At 36.5% G+C, this 16537-nt stretch overlaps 1 protein-coding gene across 1 annotated transcript in view; it reads left to right on the forward strand.

The window, feature by feature from the left end:
- The window catches only part of FAF1 (Fas associated factor 1), a 170693-nt gene that overhangs the window by 42542 nt on the left and 111614 nt on the right, over positions 1-16537 (forward strand). Inside the window, exons 5-7 of the mRNA XM_049808217.1 lie at positions 756-847; positions 1209-1297; positions 9582-9687. Of these exons, the coding sequence (XP_049664174.1) occupies positions 756-847; positions 1209-1297; positions 9582-9687 (287 nt within the window). The remainder of the gene's footprint in view (positions 1-755; positions 848-1208; positions 1298-9581; positions 9688-16537) is intronic.

Below are 16537 nucleotides of genomic sequence, written 5' to 3' on the forward strand. Positions count from 1 at the left end.
TTTGAGGTCCCCAGTACAAGGAAGATGTTAACATTCTGCAGTGAGTCGAGCAGAGGCCAGCAAGATAGTCAGGGGACTGGAGCGCATGGGAACATAGGAGGAGAGGCGTTTTTTTTTAAGTTGTGAGAGTGGTGAAGTACTGGAACAGGTTGGCAGGAAAAGTTGTCAAACTTCCATCCTCAGAGGTGTTCAAATCCTTGACCAAACTGGTTTAATTAGACCTTTGAGCTGGGCTTGGGTTAGGTGAGCTCCTGAGGTCCCTTCCAGCCTGAATTATTTTATGACTGTAATAACTACAGGGAGAGGAGAGCATCAAAACGTGCAAAACATTGAAAAAGCTGTCAGAGCAGTTAAATTGTATGAACACTCCAGGTCTTTAGGTTAGGACTATTGATAATGGAATTGGGTATCAAAAATACGCACCTTCTTTATTGCTGGCAAAGTCCATTGCTCCAGATAGCATGCATCTGCAAATGTGTGTGTCTAGCATACGCAGTGTAGAACTGTTCAAATATATGTCCAAATCGTCAAATCCTCATGTGACTCTCCAAACGTTCACGCTTTATGTGATTTTTTTTTTTTTGAGCTTCATTTGTCCTTTACTGTTTGAAGTGTATGTTACAAGGGTTACTAGAATAAGAATGGTTTTCATAGTAAATTTTTCCTTGCTCTTGTTTTTTAAGTATAACTCAGTACTGTTTGAAATAAAGCAGTAAGTGTGTATATTTTATATATTTTCTTTGTTTTCTCTTTAGGAGATATCAAACATATTCTAGAAAATGAACTTCAAATTCCTGCATCTAAAATGCTGTTAAAAGGGTGGAAGACTGGAGATGTAGATGATAGTGTAAGTTTTCAACTGTGTTTTCAGTTAACTGAGTTCAGAGTTTCAAACTGAGCATCTGTGGGTGGGGATTACAATGCAAGAATTGTGAGTTTCAAACAGTGTTAGATGTCTTGAGTGGTATACAAGGAACTCTTAAACTAAAATGTTGCAAAAAAAAATCAGGACAAAGCACTTCAGTTTGTGTTGGTTTTATATATAACATGGCCCACCTACAGAAAGGATCTTGGGAAGTTAACCGTAAGTATATCTCAAAACAAAATATTTGGTGGTATTGTAAATAAGTATCAATAATTAAAAGAAATTAAATAATGTGTCAGAATTGGTGAATGTTTTATATTTATAATGATTTTTCTCCCCTCAGACTGTTTTAAAAACTCTACACTTGCCAAAAAATAATAGTCTTTATGTTCTAACACCCGACCTGCCTCCTCCTTCTTCAAGTCATTCTGGGTAAGTCCTTTGGCCATAAATGCTACTTGTATGATTTGGTCTTGTATGGTTTTTATGAAGCCACATGTATCCTTGCAGGAGTCTGCAATCGGTAAATAGAAAGCATTTTCACTGCTCTAGTAAGCGTTGGGATGAACTACCTACCTCAGCACCTCGTTGTTGAAAAGAAGGTTGTTAAGTTTTTTTAGAACCTCGGTGTGGTACGTGAACCATTTACGTACATGCAGAATTTTACACCTCCCAGATGCGATGACTTTTAACAAAAATCTAGTCCCTGTGGAAATGAGAGCGGGCCGTCCGTAGGTTCCGGCATTAACATACGTGCAGAATTTTACACCTCCCAGACGTGATGACTTTTAACAAAAATCCAGTCCCTGTGGAAGTGAGGGCTGGCCCTCCATAAGTTCCTGCATTATGTTGGTTCATTTAATGTATAAATCATGTGGGAGCCTTGTATAAACCATCGCCAGCAGATCAGGATTTTCTTTCTGGGATGTTTGTTATGTTATTTTGTCTTATCTTCTTGGGACTTTTCAAACGCGCGTAGATGGGCCGAGTAGTTGGTTTCCCCTAACGGAGCGGGCTTTCTGTTACTGCCGCTTGGCACACTTCCAAAGTTAACGGTGAGCCGTTGGCACGTCCGCGGATACCGCTGAGGTGTGCAGACGAGACGTGACTCGGCCGAGCCGGGAATCTTTGCCCTGAGGCAGCAAGCGGCCCTTCCCTCACCCGCTTCGGCCTGGGCTCGTCCCTTTCCCCGAGGGTCGCCCCGCTGTGGCGGGAGCGCGGGGAGGGTGCCCGGGCAGCCGCTAGAGGGCGCCCGGCGGTGACGCCTGGCGGAGCCGCGCGGGCGGCGGGACGGAGGCCGGGCCGGGGCCGGTGGGGGGCGGGGGGCGGGTTGCGCTCGGAGCCTGCCCGCCGGTTGTGTGAGGAGGGAGTCGGTTTTCCGCCCTTGTGGCCGACCGGGGAACGTCCCGCCAACGCCGCGGCGTTGCTGGTGACCGAAATTCTTTGACAATCGATCGCATCAACTGACCGGTTTCCCGAGAACTAAGAGTACCTCACGTTTTACTGAAAGGTACTTGTGCACGTCACCGTGTAGCCTGTGGAGGAAGACTGCTGATGTGCGTTATAAAAATAATGCCGCTTTCCTTCATTAAGAGAGGGAGGGAGTCGTGACACTAGAGCAGAGCGGCGGTGAGCTGTGCGTCGACTGGATGGGCTCTGTGTGTGCAAACAGGAGCTGTAGTTGTGTGCCAGGACAATCAGCCATTGTACTGAAGGGCAGTGAAAATACTGTGGAAAAACACTACAGATACTAATTGTTTGGGTCCTTTTTTTTTTTTAAACCCTTTTCCAATTTCAAAATTTTCTACCCAGGTATCACTGTATATTGTGATTTGAATGTCTTCGGTTCCAGGAAGAAAACTGGGGTCTGAAGGATGTTATTTATTGCAACCGCAATGAACTATTTAACAACAAACTGTTTAAAAACAGTTCTTGGGCTTTTTGATTGGATGAAGAGTTTAAAAGAACTTTACGTGCTAGTAAAATCAAAGTGGTTTGCTACCTTTACAATTTATACTTGTTTCATAGAGGAGATTAGTTCTGGGTATTTTTAAGATGAAGTTGGTAGCTTTGGGATAGCAAATGATGATTAATTAGTGGCTATTTAAACAAGGATAATTTGAAGGCTAGATCATCTCCCTGAAGTCATAAATTCTAGATGAAAGGGGAGGCTTGCCTCCAATTAAAGCATCAATGCAGATCAAAACACATCTAATTGAAGCAATGTACCAAACCCAGTTACACTGTTTACTGCCTACTGTTAGGTCAGTTATTATTCAGATTAGTTTGTTACCCACAATTTTTAAAAGCGCAATGCTCACATCTATTATTAATGGATGTTAAGGAACCTTGCCTCTTACTTTGTGAGTTCATCTGTTGTTTTCCTCAAATGCCATCTATTTTGAACTAGAGATAAATAGTCGGGATTTGAATATGTCCAGAAAGTGATATTTGAAAAGCCCGAGATTTCAGTACGTGATATTTTTATGTATATGCCCTTCTTAAAAGGAGCAATCTGGTCACAGCTCTATGATCTACAGATTGTGCCTGTTCTTGACACTGAGAGAGAACAGTGAAACATCTTTTTCTAATGTATTGGTACACAGGCACTGAAGTTTATTGTGACGGACTGAATGATCTTAACCCAGAATTGACATAAAACTAGCATCTGAATGTAATGGCAAAGTGATCCTGCAGTTTAAACAAGGAAGAATCTCCTGGGGTATCTTCATTCATCAGTGGCATATCTAGAGCTTTTATAGGTACTAGAAACCCAGTGAATTACTACTGCATGCTAGTAAATTGACGTGTAAAGATGAAATTTAAATGTCAAATACCACCTGTAAGGTTACATGCCCTGCTTCCACGATTTCAGTTGGCAAAGCCATACTTACCCATGCATGATATCCAGAGCAATAACAATGTTCTACGAGCTGTGGACGTAATGAAACCTGATTTCTAGTGAATTCCTGCCTCATCCCATTGGATGCAGTAACTCAGCCCTCTCCCTCCATGCTTCCCATGATCTCACCTACCTCTGACACTGCCTCCAGTTCTTCCCAGATATTTCATAGCACCTGTGCCATTCCCCGCCCCCCCCGCATAGACAGTCAGCTTGCCCTGCCTCTGTTCTCCAGCTGGTAGCCAAGTAATATCGAAAGAAAGGAGACATCACATGCTGTAGGTAGTTCTGTAGTCATTGGCTAGAAGTTGGCTGGATGGAGTATAAAAATATACTATGCTTGTACTGTAGCCCTTTACTGAGGTGGGTAGTAATTTGGGTCTCTTTCCTCTATCCTGCTGTTGCTTTACACCCAGTCTTTGAGGCCTTTATAATGCTGTCAGACCTCCTTGAAACTAGTGTATATATTCAAAAGTTACCAGATGGGACAGGTGGGTGAGAAAAACATGATTTCCTTTGGAAAGCAGTGTTAAAAAGAAAGGTGCCAAAGAACGTCCATCATTTTATTGTCCAAGGGGAGGAGAGATCCCTTGCACCGGCTTTGTCAGATTAGATTCTTCACCTTCTCAGAGTGACTTCCTTCCCTTGTTGCCTCTGATGCTTCTTGAAAGCCGGCAATACACAGTTCAGGGAAAAGGTTTTGGAGAATACAATAGAGGGCAGCATCAAAAGCATAGGCATGCGAGTCTGGCCACAGAGCTAGGTCATCCCGATCGTCTCTCCTTTCTGTTTTGCATACTCTGGGAGGCACTTTTTCTGAATTTTTTCTTCAGTTGTCATTTAATGGGTATAATGTATTTTATATTTATACTTCTTTGCTAAATAGCTGAAAGTCTTAGCTATTTTTATTATACCTGATGAATCATTGGAAGGTTCAAAACAGTTAAAACCTATTTGACCAGGTGCATACCTTGGCGATTATTACAAATAACGTATTTTTGCTAAGCAATTGTAATTTATTTAAGAAATGTAATAATCTGTGTGGATTGGAGTAAAAAGCCCCACCTTTGACGTAGTGGGTCCATATATTGCTGAGTGTGTGTGTGTGCTAGATTGTTTCAGAGGAGTGGCGATTGTGGCATGGTGTCTTGTTGTACGCTGTCAACTGTAGCAGAGTGTTAATTAAGAACGATGTAACCTGCAACTCCAATTATTAGTATTGTCTGTTTAGCTGGACAGGAGCAGTGCCTTGCTTTAGTTACTTTGAAAGCTTCAATAAGAATGGTAAGATTAATGTTTTATTTTCACATCTGCTCATGAGACAGTTTAAAAATCCTGAAGTTTAAAATGCAATAGAATGTAAACAAAAGGGCTTCTGCTCATTTACATGTTAGCCAGATTTGCTAACTGATTGCTGTTTGAACCTAATCTACCACCTCCTGCTGCATTAGCTACAACAAACATTACATTTACATACTGATTTCTTATTTTGTTTTAATGTAAATAATCTGTAATTACAGTAAATTTGGACTTCTGTTGACATGAGCTTGTATAAATCTGTAAGTTTAAAATGGAAATGTTAATTACCTTGTGTCATACCTATTTATATAAAATTCAGAGATTTTTTGGGGGAAATCTCCATGTGAGTGAGAAAACATATTGCCTAATGGGAAATACTGAATGTATTTCATAAAAACTTAGAGAACTGAAATGAAAAGGAGCATTTGCTGATCATTGATTAAGGATATACTTTTGGTTTCAAGTTTAAAATATTACTGAAATTTCAAAGAAATGCTATTAAGAAGCAAAGTATTACATCAGAAATTAAAGCATTAAGACAGTCACTTATCAATAGATACAAACAATCTATTTTATATTGTTACAGAACAATAGAAAAGCAGTAAATCTGGAAGCTTAAAATATAATAAATATCAATACTAATACTAACTTGTTTCAGCATTGCGTAGACTGAATAGTTGCTGTCCCCTAAGATTAGCAGTATTTGCAGTTACACTTTTTTTTTTTTTGCTAAATATTGTTTCTGTTCTTAATTTATTAGACTTGTGGTTTATAAATTGTGCTGTATTGGGATTTGGATGGAGTAGCTAGTGAATAAACTCTTTCCAGACTCTTAATTGAGTTTTGATATTTTGAGTTCAGTGGAGAAAAAAAAAATAATCTTGCAACTTCCATTGCTTGAAATTTAAGTTCGAAAGAGGAACATTTTTGTTTGCATATTGTAGTTTCAACACCAGCTGAATCCTGGTCCATCACTGAGGTTTCTGTGCATTGTGATAATGCCGATAACCGATGCTATATAGGCAATCCATATGAAATCTAAAATTGGTCCAAGTCCCTCTTTCTAGAACTGTTCAGAGCAATGCCTGTGCTCAGGTCTATTTTCTTTTGTCTGTTCTTGGAATTTTTTTTGGGGTGTAGGCAGAGTTCCTCTACTGGAAGATTTGTGCCCAAAATTACCATCAAGTTCCCTTGCCTCCAGTGCTGAATAGTAAATGTATAATAATTCAGCTGAGGGGGGAAAAAAAAAAAAGAGGCAGTATATAACCTATCAGCAAATGCTTTTGAAAACTAGGATTTGCAGTAGGGGAGAAATGGTGCTGGTAAGAGTGGCCTACTTTAATTCCGTTTCTAGAATTTGATTTTCTTTTCCCACTAATTAATTTTCAGATTAATTAAATTCTGTTAGCACTGATGGGGGGAAAAAAAAAAAAAAGAAAATCTGTCTTGACTTTAATGGTTTAATGGGACCTGGGATTTGGCCCTGATTTTTATTTTTATTTTTTTTCTTTTAATGCAGATGTTTCATTTGGAAGATTGTAGTCAACTGATAACATTTGCAGGAAAATGAAACTGCTGCAAACACTGAAGCCAAAATTTTAGAAATGTGCATTGTGTTCAGTCTTCTCAATACAGTTATGTGCACCTAAAAAGAAATAAAAGTAAGCTTCAGCTTACTGTCAATGAGAAGTCTCCTTTAAATACACTTATTTTGTACATTTGATCATAGCCTTAATGGCTGAAAATACAATTTTAGGGAAAGGTATGTTTTGGAAGCAGAGTTCTATTGGCACAAATAATTTGGGGTAATTTACACCCCTAGTTGCTGGAGGGAATTAATACAGGAGGGGACTGACATTTCTGGTTGTCCAGCTACATGTTCAGACCAACCCCGTCCTGCAGAGGAGCGTTGGTATGCGTAGAAGCGATTGGCACAAACTGCCCATCAGATGTGCCATCGATTCCTCCTTCCATTGACTTTCTAATGTATGTGGTCCAGGTCTCATGGCTGTCTGACCATATGAAATTTTGATATAGGAATTCAAAAGGATTGGGTCAGCTGACGACTGCATTTCTGTGTAAGCAGAAGTAATATTCCTCATTATATTATTTTTCTGAAGAAAAAGTGAATAATTAACTATGCACTTTAATTGCTAACACTTTCAAACCCAATTTTTTTCCTCAAATTTTCAAAGTGTGATTTTTTAAAAAAAATTTTTTTTTTTAGCCAGCTTTATTTCCAGTCTCTTCTTTGACTGTATTTGGCTATGAATATGTACTGACAATTTGCTTGTTAAGAACATTCAGCTTGTGTTGTTTAGAAATCCAAAAAGTAGAGGTGTCAAAATTGTTATTTACTTCAAAAATTGAGGCTTTTAATTTTAAGGCACTTCATTTAAGTTAACTGTGTTTGAAGAGTATTTTTTCCTTTTCTGACTACTCTCTGCTATCACATCCAGATGAAATAGAGAAGGGGAAAAACCTTTCCTACAAACAGATGCTTTTTATTAGCATGCTGTATTTTGGATAGTACTGAAGTATGTGTATCATGCATACCTTGAGAGACTGAGGGTTTGATCGAACAAGCCTGTTTTCATTCTATGTTTACATCAATTACAGAATGAAAACGTGAGTCATGTTATCAGTTAGCATCTACAGATTTTCAGATAGCTATAACAGAGCCCTGTGTGATTCTGTATGGAATCCAGAGCTATTCACATATGCTGTAATTAATGTTTTCAGAGCAATTAAATATGTCATTTGCCTCCAGTATTTGCTGAAAACAAATAAAAAATCAGAATCTGAAAAGGCACAGCAGGATATTTTAGTTGCTACTGAACATTTGCCAAAAGAAAATATGGTTATGGCAGTGCTAAACTTACTGTTAACAGTCAAATTAGAATTACCTTTGAAAATAGGCATACAACTTTTCAGGACTTTTGTTCTCTTTTGAAGGACTGTTAAGTATTTTAAAATTTTTTAGGCCTTTTCTTAAAAGATTTTGTGACAAGTGCAGCTAACTTCATGTTTAGCGTAGATGACTGACTTCAGTTACATTTGTAGTGTCTCATATACTTGATCATGTGTAGCACTGACAATGAGTTAAATTTATCTGCCATATTACAAAACCATAGAAGACGAGAAATAGCACTTTGTGGTTTTGCCTTGTAGTATGTAATTATTATGTTTAAGATGTCACAGAATCCAAATTAAGTTGCTGAGTGAAGATATTTTTGTAAGGTAATTTTTCTTGAGATGTTAAAGCAAATTGTGCATCTCTTGCTAAAGCATCCAGTGAGTATTGCATGGGTTCCTTACCATCTGAGCAGCAAAACAGCAGACCAGTAATTCCAGTAGAAGTTCAAACTAACAAATCAGGCCTCAAATAATCTAGCAGTTTTTCTTGTCTTCTTGTATCTTAAGATACAGCTGTGCTTATCTGCATTCAGAATTTGTCCTTTATTGCTAAGAGGAATGGCATGTTGAAGTATCATGGAACAGTGAAGATGTGAAGGAAAAAAACCCCAGCCTGTCATTCTTTTAAGAGTATGTGATAAGAAAAAAAAGAATCAAATAAGCCCAATTTAATTCCATATGCCACTGAACTGCATGTCAAGTCTGCATAAATGTTGTTTAGAAACCCAACCGATGTTACAATGTTGCTGCAGTTTTGTAGCCTATATAAGACTTGTACAGAGCTGTAATTGCCGTGTCTGTAACAGAAGTCCTGCCTTCTATTTTAAAAAGTAGATAGCTGCATAATTTTGTACCTAATTAAGCAAACAGGATGCCTGTTTAACATCCAGATGTTTTTTTACCAAGAAAATCACAAAAAACCTGCCAAGTTTGTGACAACATGAACGTATAGTTGGCCTGTTTAATCTGTATCTTGTTTTTGTTTTTTTTTTAATTCATATGGTTAAAGGTGTTTTAATGTACATTTAAAACAATTTGAGCAGAACTAACTTTTGTAAATGCTCAATACCCACATGAGAAATTTTGCTGTGGTTAGTTTTCCAGTTCTAATTAGCTGGGTTTATGTGCTTTGAATGAAACTAAGCAGAAGAATTTCCGTTTGGTTTATGCTTCAGGTTACCCTACAGAAGCAAAAGCATGCTTTGCCTTGTTCTACTTACCATCGGTTTTTAATGCGCATTGTAGCTTGATATTTTGTCTGGTCATCAGTATGCTTATAAGCCTGGTATTAATGGCATTATGAGTGCTACATATACCCAATGTTTGTGGAGATAATGTGACTCTCTCGATTTTGAGAATACTTAACATTAGAAGAGCTTTAAAGGCTGCAGTCACCTTATTAAGGAAGGAGTTCAGGAATGGCCTTTGGTCATTCTCAGCATGCTTCCTTGCATTTAAGAGTGAAAAGAGAGATGATAATGTTGTGCCTGGACTTGTCCATGTAGAGTTTAGGGTACCCTGGGGTTTTTGCATCTAACTGTAAAACAAGCTATAACATGCTTATCCCTGATTTTCTTGTTTTTCTTTCAACCATTTCAGGGCCCTGCAGGAGTCATTAAATCAAAACTTCATGCTGATTGTCACCCATCGAGAAGTCCAGCGGGAGTACAACCTCAACTTCTCAGGAAGCAGTACCATTCAGGAGGTGAGTGCTGTTTCACAGCTGAAGAATAAATGTAGCTCATTATAGCTAATACTAGCTCTGTTAAAGAGGGTTTACATGGTCTTGACGGGTATTCCTTTATTTTATTAGTCTTTTTTTGTTGTTGTTGTTGTTGTTTAATCAACTGGATCATCAAGATTGCTGTGATTGGCCTAAAAAAGGTTTTCTATTAAATTATACAGAAAAGATGTTGCTTTTTGCATTGTAGTAGCAAAATACATGAAACAGTGTTCAGTGAGTTATTCTAGAGTGATGAGGAAAGGCAGTTATTCAAATTACATTTTAAGCCCCTTGAAGCTCCCTCTGTCTTCCCTTCTTTTAACCAGCTCCATCTCCATTTTGTAGGCACATCTACCATTACTGGTTGCTGTCACAGTTCTGTAATTCTTGCTGGCTTGGTAGCCAAATGGGTTTGTGTATAATGGACGTCACTGCCATTCTGTAGAATGGCCAGCAAGGGGTGATATTGTAGAGAACTTTGTCAGAATTAAGTCCTATGGGCACAAATATCTCTAATATGACTCTGGACTCTGAATTTAGAACAAGCAGTCCTTGCGTATTTTAAAAACTCCCTTCTAAAGCCAAAGGTTGCTGTCTAGCGCTCCATGGTGTGTCTAGTGCCAGATGTTTTGGATGTTATTTTCCATATAACCCACTAACTTCTGGAAACATGACAAACAATCTAGAAATGTGAGTCTTCAGAATTCACATTACAAAATAGTAAGATTTAATGTTTGCTTTTTCAAATTAAATGTATGTTTGCTATTGGTCTGACACTTCTCTCAGTTTTTTAGGTTTGAACAGATTTTATTGCAGTTTTTCATGTCACATGCTGACATTGTAGGCAAAATTATTTTAAGTTCCGTAATATTAGCTATAGGAGCAGTATCTCATACAACAATGAAAAATGATCATTAACTGTTTTCATTGTGAATCCTATTATTCTTAAGATCTAAATTCTGATCTTTCCCCTGCATGAAAGCCTGTTTTCTACTTTACCTTTTTAAACCTATCATAGAAAGTTCTGGTTGTGTGCTTTGTTTTTTTGTTTGTTTGTTTTTTAAATAATATAAACAAACAAACATACTTGCATCAGTTTATTTTTTGAGGGGCCAAGCTCTGACCCTTTACAATTAAAAATAATATTTATGGAAATAAATGATCAGAATATCTGTTTTTAATTTTAAAATGGTGAGATTCTAAAAGAAAACACATACATACATATTGGCCATTTGTTTTTTATCTGTGCTTATTAATTAATACTTTGCTGGTGGGTCTTACCCATCTTAAAGGAACCAGAAAGCTGTGACGGTGCATGGGAATCTAGCCTGCTTTTACATGCACTGAAGTTTTCTTGTTTGTTGGTAATGGCAGGTTACAGTCAACATGTTAACATAGGAAGTCACCGTAATTTACAAGTCAGTTATGATTTTCCCCATTAAACAATCAAAATCCAAAAAATCCTGGCACCCCATAACAAGTGTGACCATCAAACCTTTCTTTGCTTTTCTGTCTTGTACCTAAGTATTACATCCAATAGAATGTATAAAATTATGAAGACATTTCAGAGACTAAAATGAAAAGAGAACTCCGGACCTTCTTGTGCAGCTGATGCTGAACAGGTGAATATGTCTGTCTGTGCAGAGTCTCGTGGAAATCACTGGGGATTTGGCTGAGGTAAAAGGGTTGGTGAACATTTGTCTAATTATCGAAAACAAGCACTGTTTTGTACGTTAACTCTCTAATGGCTTTTTAATTCAAAAATTTTTTTTTTCTTTTAGCGTAGAGTCAGCATTGTAACAAATGATTGATGAATCTAGTTAGTCTGTATGATGTGGAAGAATTGGTGATACCTTTCCTTCTCTTCTCTGCTTTGTCTCTCTCCTCGCCAGAGACTGTTAGATTTTTTTTTTTTCCTTTTTTTCTTCAGTCTCTTGTTCACACTTTAACAAATTAATAGTTTACCTTACTTCTGGTATATTTTTGTAATCGTGGAAAAGCTCTGTGTGAGTTGCAGTTGCCAACCACAAGAGGGCAGGAAGGACTATTCAATTATTACCTAAAAATGCCGTTCAGTGTTTTCAAATTAGCTTCTGGTATATTAACAAAAAGGAGTATAATGGCCAAGTTATTGTTTGATTTACAGATAATTGGCATATTGCAGGGAGGAGACTTAATTTCACCCTTTTAAATTAAACAGGGAGATTTAAAAAGACATAAAATATTCATTAATGTTCAGTGATTATAAAGCAGTGGCATATATTTATTCTACCTTTATTACTGTTTCGATGGGAAAATACTGCAAATATTTCAGAAATCGACTTGGCCATACTGACAAGTTGAAATGTTTAAGCAGTGTTAATGCAATCTACTCACACATTATATTCTATGCAGAAAGATTCAAAATGACTACATCAATTATTAAAAGAAATATTTAAAATTCTGTAAATGTTCTACTGCTTGCCACAGTTGGGTGCAACTGTCTCTCCAGGGCTAGGTGTTTAGTTTGTTGTTATTATTAGTACTGCAAATTTTAAGGAATAGATATTTTTTCCAAGTGTCGCAAAAAAACCCCACCAAAAACCCCAACCCACCACACCAAAAACCCAGCCTTACCACCCTTTCAAAACTGTCAGGAATATTTTCCAATGGATTAAATGCAAAATCCAGTGAGCTCTCAGCTGTGCTTTCCTAAAGTACTATTGCTTCAGTTCTCTGATGTCTTTTTTTATTGTTTTGAATGCATGTTTAATAGTAAATGATATTTGGATTAATTGTTTCTTCAAAGAAATCTTGCTGTTTAATGGGGAAACAATCTGACAGAAAATTCTCTGAGAGAAGCCTGAAGCCATAGTGCTCATGTCTGCTTCCACAATATCTTGCATATTAATTCATTAGTTGGATTTTGGATGGTACTTGAAAATGCCTTTTTTTTTTTTTTTAACATGCTTTATCTACATCTTCAACTGTTTACATATTAAAATTTAATTTCTGAGTTTAAAAAATATGTTACATTCAGTTATATTGATGTGGGATTATAAAGCCTATAGGGAATCTTCAGAAATGAAATAAAAAAATTAAACCAAACTTGTCCAGAATTCTGGATATTGTTGTTTTTTTTTTTTTCTTTTTTTTTTTTTGTTTTTTGTTTTTTTTTTTTTTTTTTTTGTGAGTTAGGCAGGGGAGTTGTTAACTTAGAAAGTTAATGATAACGTGTTGGTCTAAATTGCAAATTAATCTGTGTCACAGGTTTCTGACATCTGTTTGTTCTTGTAAGATTGCAGTATTAAATTAATTCTGGGCAGATACTGTTCTGGGAAATATCATGGTTACTTTTTTCCATGATCCGCATTTTAAAGTGGAAATTAATAGGCTTTGTGCCAGTTTGGAGACTGTAAATTAATACATTTTTAATGTATTATATGGTTAAATAAGGACAATTCTAACAAATTGAACTCCTAATACTTACAAGACTAAAAGAAGTTTTCTGTCAGAATACTTGCTTTTTATTCTACTAAGATAATTTGTAGAGGCTATCTGTAATTGGAGTGATAGAATTTTTAACTTTTGATTTGCGAAGCTATGTGCTAAGTTATTACAAGGCCTTGCTGCATTCAACATAATTTGTGTTCTGTCTCTTCCTACAAACTTGTTGTCATTTAGAAATGAATGTTTCTACTACTTTTCATTTTTGCAAGTTGCAGTTATGTTATTTGATGGAAATTAAGGACAGCCCTTTTCAGAGGGGGAATATTTAAATGTTTCATGGAAAGCAAGTTTGTGTTCTCATCCTGGAGCAAACTAATTTGTGAAAAACTTTTTGAGTTTGAGTTCTTGTCACAATAGCGTGCAACACTTTTTGTTTAGTCAGCGACATGGGAATTAAAAAAATCAAACATTTCTAACAAACTGGATAATTCTGTTAAAGACAAGGAGTTTACATTTGTCTGTTTTACTTTCGGTATAGACTTTGAAGCCTTTTTGTGATTCCTGGGTGCAGGATTACAGAAGTATCCAGTGTACACGAGGTGTGGCTGCGAAAGAGTGGATGAATTAAATATGCAGAAACCTCAGGCCTCTTGTAGATTGGTGATTTTATTTTGTAACTGCTGGAGATTCCAGTTGAGAATACTAGGTAAAGCATGTACCGGGCACTATAATTCCTAGTAAAACATAAAATCTGTGCAAACAACGCAAAGAAGATGGGTCTTTAAATACTGGCTGCCTCTGCATAGCTGCATCTGCTCTTTATTCTTGGTTCCTTTAGCCAATAACCTAATCAGAGGCTAGCTGCTTAGCATCCCTGTCACCTGCGATAGGTAATATATTTGTTCTTTGTTCCCTATAGACTTACAGGCTAAGGTGGAATATGAAAAGCAATGTATCCAATAGCACTCCAGGCAGGAGGTGGAACTATTTGTGCTACAACTGCTTGGGCTGAGATAAACTGTAAATTCTGTGTTGACAGACCTTAATGACAGTTTGAAGTCCTTTGTGCTGAATTTTTAAAAACTTTTTTGATAAGTGGATGAATGTGAAACAAGATACAAAAGCACCATTTATAAACATGCAGGCAGAAACCTTATTTAAAAGGCCTAAATAAACATAATATATAAATATAGGTAAGCAGATGGAGTACTTTCAGCATGCAGAAAAATAATCCAGCTGAAGGTCTTGTACAGTTTTCAGATCTGATTTTTGGTATCTGTAAAAAATATTTTCAAGCCAATTGTTGTTGAGTGAGATCATCAATAGTAAAGGTCAGACATTGGCATGGGGACATGAAATGTATATATAAATAATGTTGTTCTTTTTAATGTTGTGGGTAAGTAATTACAATAAAATATATTTGCCAGAGATTCAGAATGTGGACATATCCAAATATGGTGCATACATTAACAGTTTCAGAAACAGTTGTGTTGTATTTAGTTTTTTTTTTAACTTGCTTTAAAATTGTTGAAAACTATTCTTATGCTAATAAAAATCAGTAACTAACACTTCTTGGTATTTAATAGGAGGTGCACAAACATTCTACGCTATTGTTCAATTATTCTCAGTATCAGAGAAGCTAGTAAAATACGTTGTTGCTATACGGATTGTACTCGAGAGATGTATATTCTTTTTGTGAAATTTGAACACTTTGTTTGCTTTTAAAGAAATCTGTCATGTAAAAATTCTATTCAATTTATAGTGAGTCATAACAACAGTATACATAATTTAAACATCTATCACTGTGATAGCCTTAGTGTTCTACAGTAGTAAATGAGTGCCAGCTAGCAAGCTAGGTTTTGACTTTTTAAACAAGGAGAGAAAAATATATTTTCATAAAGCTAAATCAACTTCTTGATTTGTTTTTTTTTTTTTTGCCTTTCTTTTAAAGAAAACCAGCATATTGCTAAACTAAAATGTATTTGGTGAAAGAAATCCTTGATAAACTTTTTGTAAATGGTCATGCATTAGGAATTATATGAAAAGGAAGTTCCTTGGGAAATAAAAAGAAAATACCTTTTATGTACCTGTTCAAAAGTGATAGCTTTATTAGGCACCTAAAATATCTTAATATCTGACTGCAGAGATCTGTTTCGAAGAGATCGTATTGATAAAGGTATATAACTAATTTTTTTTATGCAACAGAAACAGCAATAAGAGATAAAGGAAGGGCACTCTTCTACTTCTCTATTAATTATGAAGCTTAATATATTCCTGACAGAATATGTTTCATAACCTGTAATTTGGTTTTGGTGAGTTTGGATGTGCATATCATTAAAGAAACGATCTTCAGTTATCAAAAACTAGTAAACATGGACATTTTTATATGCAAGAAAAGGCAGAGAGTAAATAATTGCACTGGTGACCAATACTGTAATAATCCTGTTTTACAATATGCACTTGACAGGTTGTAATAGTGCTAATTGAAGAGACTAATTCACACTTGCTTCATTCTATTCAAAGGCAAAATCAGCAGCTTGTTTTGCTTTTGACCAGATGGTCCTGATGAACACCTACTGTGCACTTTAAGTGCTTTACTAGAATTACAAAGGCTGGGGGCTGCGTCCGACTCAAAATGATTTGAGAAGAGAAAAAAACCTCACTGCTCAATGGATTTGGTGCAACTAAATTAATTCTAGTGGACCCATTACACATTGAGCCCCCTTTTCAAAGTGCTGAGCCTCCTCGTTTGTTCTGTAGCAATGAGAAAGTGAAAGGCAGATTACTGCAAACAGAAATAAAAAAAAAGTGCTGTGAAAAGGAGAAAAGAGGCCTTGAAGCCTTTTCATATCATTTGGGGTTTTCAAGTGCGTTATTTTTGGGGAGGGTGGATGTATGAAAAGCCAATTGGAGTTTTTTTTGTTTTAAAGTGCGCTATTTAAGTACTATGAATATAAAAGCAAGAGCAACAGTTGACTGAGTTTACTGTGGTAAAGCTTTGTGTCCAAGGATGAATCAAATTCATTATAGTCAATGCTTTGTATTTTCATATGAATGTAGGGTTAGTTTCACAAGACTGTGTCTGTTTAGGATAATTATAATTTAATATTTTCCTTTCATAAAGTTATCACTGTAGATATCTAAAATTCGCTGAAAGCAAGGGTTTTTTATTGAATAAATTTAGAAGCACTCAGAGAGTTTAAAACTCCAAAGGAAGCTGTTTGATTTCCAAGGGAAGGCGAGGCATGTTCCAATAGCGTCAAAGCGCAGATTATTATAACTAATTAGAAGTCACACATCTGTTAGCTTTCGATTTGTCAGTGCTTGTAGTTTTGTGTGTATGTTTATATCTCCCTTCTTTCTTCCTCTCGTTCTCTGTCTCTATTACACTCCATCCGTAAGT

Source organism: Accipiter gentilis, chromosome 8, assembly GCF_929443795.1.
Source record: "Accipiter gentilis chromosome 8, bAccGen1.1, whole genome shotgun sequence".
Taxonomy (NCBI): Eukaryota; Metazoa; Chordata; class Aves; order Accipitriformes; family Accipitridae; genus Astur; species Astur gentilis.